The following is a 7,347-nucleotide window of genomic DNA, read 5'->3' as shown; positions in this document are numbered from 1 at the left end:
ATTGATACCTAGTATGCGTTATGTAAGAGATTCTGCGCGAGACGATGTGCACTAGTACATCGTCAATATTGATGTTTTAGAATAACAATTACAATTGTGAATGTCGCAATTCAATTTCATAGTTGTTCTAAAAACTCATAATATACTGATTCAAATCCATAATAACTTTTTCATTCTAAACATCTGTTATTCATTGTAGAAAATTCTAGGCAATAATATCTGAGACTTTCTTCAAGGCGTCGATGAATTTTTAGTCAAGTCTTCTTGTTATAGTAATTTTCCATTTTGATTTCGACGTATTTACACATTACGATTACCGAAACGCTCGAAACGGCGAGATTTCGAATGCAGTCATTAACTGCGAGAGTGTGAAGTAGCAGTGTATCAAGTTGGCGCGCCGGGAACTAGTCACTAATTACTGATTTCGCCAGAAGATTTGTCGATAAGTGTTTAAAAGCAAGAGATAGCAATGAATTAGTTGGCGATTTCCAATAATGGATTGGAGTGTGATGTGGAGAGAGAGAGAGAGGAGGTGGATGGGGGTCTTCCACTTCCCCATTGGATTAGTGGAGTATAGTAACCCCACGAATGATCGTTTATTGGTAACAAGGAGGTTTCTTTCCCGCCCATCAATGATTTCTACCCAATACTATCAATTGGAATGTTACAGAGGTATACTTATCTTCCTATAAACATATCAAAATTTTGGGGACCTAATGTAAAGGCATTTGTTTCAGTGCGTTTACACCGTAATGCGGTGTATAAATAAGTGTTGGACTTTGCTAGTACATGGCAGTGCGGTGCATTGATGTATATAATAAGTTTTTATCTAATGAAAGAGTGCAGCACCTGCCAAACACTGTTAAATATTAGTAACTAACGATACACCGCACTGCAGTGTAAATGTACTAAAGCGGTATGCCCATTATTCAACACACCAGGATGGAATATTTGAAAATTTTCAAATTATCTCCGGTACTTTAGGGTATTAATCAGTCAGTGCTGAAAGAGTTTTAAAATGGCAAAAATTGTAGACACGGCATTCTCTATCAAACAAGGCAGAATTTTGTCCATGAATTCTGAGAATTTATGCCCATGGTGATGGAGATGTTGCTCACCACTTTAATATGATAAAGAAAGGGTTAATCATCAATGTCCAACGGTGGCCACATATGTTGCAATAATTACTATAGCATAAATCAATCGATGTTCTCCTAGTTAGAGAATGACACACATGCACAACGGCGCGCAGACTGAAGGAAGGCAGGGCACGATATCAATAAACCTTATACCACAGCAGGCTCTTTATTGGTATCTGTGATTGATAAATTAGTGACATCATTTCTGCTCGTAGCTTTAGGAAGAAAATGATTCATCGTCAGCAATAATTCCGAAATTCTGTATGAATGTCTGCCCTGTCATTGTCACTGCACCTCGCAGGCCTGTATAGTCCATTCATACTCAGTTTCGTTCGTAACATAGGCGGCATTGCAAATTCAGTGAAGGAACTATAACAAGCGCAATATAGAAGAAAGTACATAAAGCAAAGCAGGTAAATCAATAGTTAGCGAAAATATCTATAGCCAAAATTAACTCAAAGCCAAAGTTGACCGTGGAACTAAGACAACTACTGCTACCGTAGAGCCTGTAGTATAGTAGTATTAGGGCAAAGAACCGTGTAAGAAGACATTGGAAATCAACTGAAATACGGATCCTGCCCTCATGAATTCAAACGGCTGGTACATACAAACTTTTAGATGTAACAGGGTCTCGCTAATATAATCAAACGTAGGGATGCTGGAATGAAGATAGTTGATGAAGATTGATTTTGGAGCACACTAGAATACAAATACTCGTTAGTTCGCGGTAAAATTCGTCGTATCGCCTTGTTCCCGAAGTCTTCTTGAGATATTCAATTTGATATCCGCAACAGTGATAATAACCTTCATTATGTCGAGTCCTAACGCAAGAGGTGTCTGAGAGACCTTCGAATTCCGAAAATCAATGATATCAACAACATCGTCGATCGCGTGCATAACTTCATTTCCGAGAGAGCCTTCCCAGAAACTGTAGTTAGTATTAACTCAATTCGTAGGTTCGCTTTCTGCACCTTCGTAGACAGTTCCCAGTGAACGGAACATAAGAGACCCAGTCGCTCTTCAGAGAACGGCGAAAACAGCCATCGACCCGGCGTGGGTCTTATTTCGCATACTCGACCATTCAAACGGTAGTGGCCCTCGACCCGGAACCATCTGTCTCGCCCGTTTAGAGGACCTCGCGTTCGATTGCCAACGTGCCCAGATTCCCACGTATATCATATCAGATAAACAAGTCGCTAGAGAATAATAAATATTGATAATAATTGCCTTGATCGTGGTTGTTATCGGTTTATACTGTTGTATAATTGATAGCCGAAAATCAGATAGTAATGAATTGTAATACTACAGTCATCTCATGAGTAAAGATAGATAGCCTTGTGTATTTTTGCATAATTGATATTCAAAACTCATAACTCGCGAATTTTCTAAACTGCATTTGTCATTTTGATAATAATAATGATAATGATAATGATAATAGTACATTTGTATAGTGCCTGTTTCATTGAAACAATGTTCACCAATGCTTTTATGATAGTGATACTGAATTAGAGTTCATATGCTTTCACAAAAAGATGATGTTAGGAATATATCTATCGATATGTGTGGGTACCACGTATTTCAGAGGTTGTAAAATTCACATGTTACCTAATTATGTAATGTCAACGGAACCATAAATCCTAATGTTGCATCGATCAAACGATGACTAAATGCGAAATCAAAATGTTACTGCGGCAATTGATGATCAACCGATAGCTAATTAGGAGCCTAGAAATTCTATTGAAAATGAAGTAAATGACTGATTATATATAAGTCAAGTGAATCTGGTAGAATACATGCGTTGAATGGCACAGTATAGCCGTGTTGCAGTTCTTCAACATTTCATCGTAAAAAAATTGCGCCTGTGAAGTCATCAAATCTAATATAACGGCGATGAGGATATAAATATTGTCTATTACAAACCAGCGCGCTTGAATAATGACTCCGTCGTTCCATTGTCTAAAATAAGTCTGTCAAGGGCTGTGGAGGAGTAGTCATCACAAATACAGCTCTACATTCTGTACATCTTCCCATTTCAAGGGCTATTGCATTTTTTAGGCGACTTTAAAGATCTATTTGACTGCGTTATGTCACATCACAAGTCTGAATGCTGTTGATTTCATTGTTGGCGAGTTCATTATATTCAGTTATGCATTTTTTTTTGTTGTTGAATGAACTGTTCTCGTAAAGAGTCACTCGAATTAATATGTGTCCATCTGATTGGAGTCGACATCGCGTATTGTATTCCCGGCTATAGAACGGGGAAAACGCGCAAGTGCTCTTAGCGCGAGGACAAAAATATGAAACTCATTCCGTTTAAAAATGATGTCAGTTTTGATGGATCGCTTCCTTTAGATTTAAGAGATATTCCCTCGTCTATCCATATAATATTCTGAATCGCTTTTCGACGATTTCCTGATCCCGCTGGATATCGTGTTGTCATGAATTACATGGCGAAAAGGAAGATACAGTCCATAATAGATTAATATTCGCGTGACAATAACGTATCACTTGTTGTTAGACAATACGTTTGTAGATATAATGGAGACTAGTGGAGGCTCTGCGTCATTTTTGTGCTTGCTAAATCCGTTAAGGAAAATGGTGAATTCTAGGCTGAAATGAAATGATTTGTTGTTTCTTCTTATCGGCCGGGTCATTTTGTAAACTGCAATTAAAATTGTAATCAGTTCATTTCCATAGCTGCCGGCCGTGTCTGTTATGGCTAGCTTGATCAAAAACTTTAAACTGACTTTTAACCGACTAAACTTTAGCTCAGCAGAAATGAGAAACAAGGCATCAATTATTATAGCCTTTGCTGGTTAGATATATTTTGGCAGTTTGAAGAAATGCTACCAGTTTGGTCCAGAGATTTTATAGTATGAAGACTTCTTATTATTAGATGATTTACGACAATTTCTTCTTCTTTTTTTTAAGAATGTGGAAGGAACACGTACAAACATAAGACCGGCAACGAACAGTGTAAAATCTGTCCAGCGAATAGCCATGCCCCGAAACCACGATCCGTTGAATGTAGCTGTTTCGACGGGTTTTATCGTTACGTATTGGATGAAGTCTACTCTCCGTGTACAAGTAAGTAAAAACTGATATATTTCGTCGTGTTATACTACCATGACAATGCAGGATTCCGACTGTGAGAAGCAAGGATAGAGAAATACACCAGGTGGCAGTAGTGTGCAGTAGGATGTCGCATTGGACCGCTTCTCTCAGTTCAAATTGAATAATGGTTAGAAATGTTTTCCGATGTTGGGGGCCAAAAATAGTTGAGATTTATATTTTCAAAAATGAACTAAATTTCGATCTAGTATGTCCTACTGATTGGCACGCCATCTGGTGGGATCATACATGAGTCCTTGATATCTGACCATGTGATTGTAGATAAAATTGAAAGGGATAGATTAACTCTGTTAACAAGTCAGATTCAAATGGGGTTTAGGATACGGTTTCAGTTTTACCTTACCAATAAATACAGCCTGGTGGCTAGCACTGGATTAACTTGGCGATATTTGTTTTTCTCATTGCTGACCAAAACCACCACCCAATTCTGATGTCAGTGCAGTCTATCGTATTGATAGAGCGATACCAATTGAAAAGAAATTGAAACTCTTCCCGATAACCAAAGTCGTTCGTTCGTTTTGCGAGAAAACATTTCTGTATGATCATAAGAACTAGCTAAGCTTAGCGGGGAGACAGGGAAAATATCAATTATATCTCGGATATCTGTCGGGTTGTTGAGGTTTTCGGTTTCCGTCTGCTGTCAATAAACCATTGATACATGAAACCCGGGCAACATTTATCAATACGCGCGGCGGCGCGCTAGTTCCCCGGCAGTCGAGGGATCATCGCTCTCAATCGGATATTGTCATAACCAGAAAACGAAATATATCCGAAATCCCCCTTTCCGATATCGTATTTTTCGTTCTTAAAAGAATTTACCCTACGAACCTGATGTCGGTCTGTGTGTCACAACAATACGAAGGATATGTTACTAAACTAAAGTAAAAGTCTCGAAGTGGTGACTAGGCCAGTTTCTGAATCAGTGAATATTCTTTAGACAAGTTATTCAGAATATTGATGATTGCGTAACAAGAAAGTTTGCATCATCATAGGTTGATTGAATTCGAAATAATGGGCCAAGTTTTCGTTTGCGTAGCCCCTCCAAATCACAGAGTTCAAAGCCGTCCATAGTAAGTAGTCCCCGGGTCGACTTGTTTGGGCTTCAGCTGAAAATTACCATCGCTGAGACTCTGTTTCTGGCAATATTCTCCGTCTAGACATAGCAATGCGTCTACGCTGATTTTTGCGGTGTAGTTCGAGTCTCGCAAATGACTTTGATTAGATTTAGAACCTCAGAAAAATTAGTTTCCTCATACTGTTACATAAGCGTTCTTTACCGTTAATTACCGCACAGGAGGGTTTGTCTATTTCTAAACGTGAATATTTAACGTTTCGTCGGAGTTGCAAAAATCTGGAAAAAAATAACCGCTTCCGACGTTTTAAGAAACTGCCAGAAACTGCTATATGGACGGACAGGCGGCTGTCGTGGTTGTTGTTGCCGGGTTCGGTCTATAACGCGCGGGGAGAATGATAAAGCACGAGCAACTGTTCAACGTTAGCGAGAAACTGATCCGTACACACAAACCGACGAACTCAATCATTTCTCGAAACCTATCCGGCCGCCGCGTACCGCCTGTGAATTCTCATTATTTTCTCTCTGGGGATTATTGAAAGGAAAAACGTCGGGGAGAGAGATGGAGAATGTTGAATAACCTCAGGTTACTGCTTTACTTATTACTGGATCTACTAGTATCGCTAGGGCGTTCTTCCTGTAGATCAACATGGCAACCATTTACCCTAACGATTCTAAGCGTATATCGCAGTTGATCGTGTGATGTTGTTTCAAAGTCCTTTCGATGATTTTTTTTCCAATACGATAACAGGTGTAGAGTTTATGATGTTTATAGGTATAGGTTTTACGCATCCACTTAATCCGTCAGAGATAATCCCTTATAATCCGATGGAGGGAGAATTGTTGTTTTCCTGTGGAGTCGGACACTAATCCTATGAGCACTCCAACTTTTAGTACAGTAGTTCACCTCATTCTGTCCTCGATGAACCCTCGAAAGCATCCAGTGAAAACTTTACCTAACAGGTCATCATTTTTTTGCATGATTTCAAGATACTTTTAACGAATGTGCTGTGGTCTGTGGAAGGTTGTCTTATTATTTCAGGGCTCCAATGCGACCAACTGTTCCTGATTTTCATATTTGCGATTTGTATAAGAGACCTCTGTACAACTACCATTTGAGAGTAGTTTTTAGCCTAACTTCTCCCAATCATTTCGATATACTCTCAAAATCAGCATAATCCCTAGTTCATAAGATACACTATTTTAATGTCAAAAAACTCTGAATTTGGTTCAAATTACTTACATTTCATTCTATATTACCGAGGTCTGTTATAAATATGGTTATCAAGAGTCAAACCCCTGATCACTGATTGACATTTTGGTTCATATGCCACCAAAGAAATGTTCGACTTGTTACCGATGGTTGGGGTCGGCAGCTCTGGGGCTCTTTTTACCAATTTCATCGTAGGCTTTTCCCTAAATAGAAGTTTTTTTTCCAATTTTTTTGTCATGTTTTCGCTTGTGGCGAACTGAATATAATAAGTCGCGATCTATCGGGGTTTTAACCATTCGCTTTTTTTTTCAGAACCGCCGTCACCTCCGCGTAACCTCACCGTACACTATCACGACCAGTCGACGGCCATATTGAAATGGCAGCCGCCTGTATTTGACGGAGGACGTAAAGATTTGTATTACTTCGTCGAGTGTCGTGAGTGCGATATCAACGTCGCCTATACGCCGGCAATGACTAATTTCAACCATACACGGTAAGTAGTGAGACAGACAAAAAAACATCTTAGCCAACATAGTAGCCCCCAAAATAATAACATGTCAGCGTTCACCATGTGTTGGAATTTTAAAGAGGCTACGTTGTGACGTCGTGGCTGCTGAACCTTAACAAGGCTTTTGATCCTGCAAAAAAATACCTAAGATTTAAGCTTTATTCGTGTAATCTGCTACTTTAACATTAGCTCATTGTATTTCGAAGCAGTTATCAGTATTGATAGAATATTGACATACACATTGATAGGGGTAGAAGATATTTTATAAGGTGTATGATGATTC

At 39.0% G+C, this 7,347-nt stretch overlaps 1 protein-coding gene across 1 annotated transcript in view; it reads left to right on the top strand.

The window, feature by feature from the left end:
- The first annotated feature begins 6,969 nt into the window (after nt 1–6,969).
- Nucleotides 6,970–7,347, top strand: part of LOC141909381 (ephrin type-A receptor 7-like) — a 33,327-nt gene continuing 32,949 nt past the window's right edge. Inside the window, exon 1 of the mRNA XM_074799828.1 lies at nt 6,970–7,049. Coding sequence (XP_074655929.1) covers nt 7,027–7,049 — 23 coding nt within the window. The 5' untranslated portion in view covers nt 6,970–7,026. The remainder of the gene's footprint in view (nt 7,050–7,347) is intronic.

The sequence above is a fragment of the Tubulanus polymorphus genome, chromosome 7, assembly GCF_964204645.1.
Source record: "Tubulanus polymorphus chromosome 7, tnTubPoly1.2, whole genome shotgun sequence".
Taxonomy (NCBI): Eukaryota; Metazoa; Nemertea; class Palaeonemertea; order Tubulaniformes; family Tubulanidae; genus Tubulanus; species Tubulanus polymorphus.
Note: the sequence above shows the minus strand (reverse complement) of the source record. Positions and strands in the feature narration are given on the sequence as shown.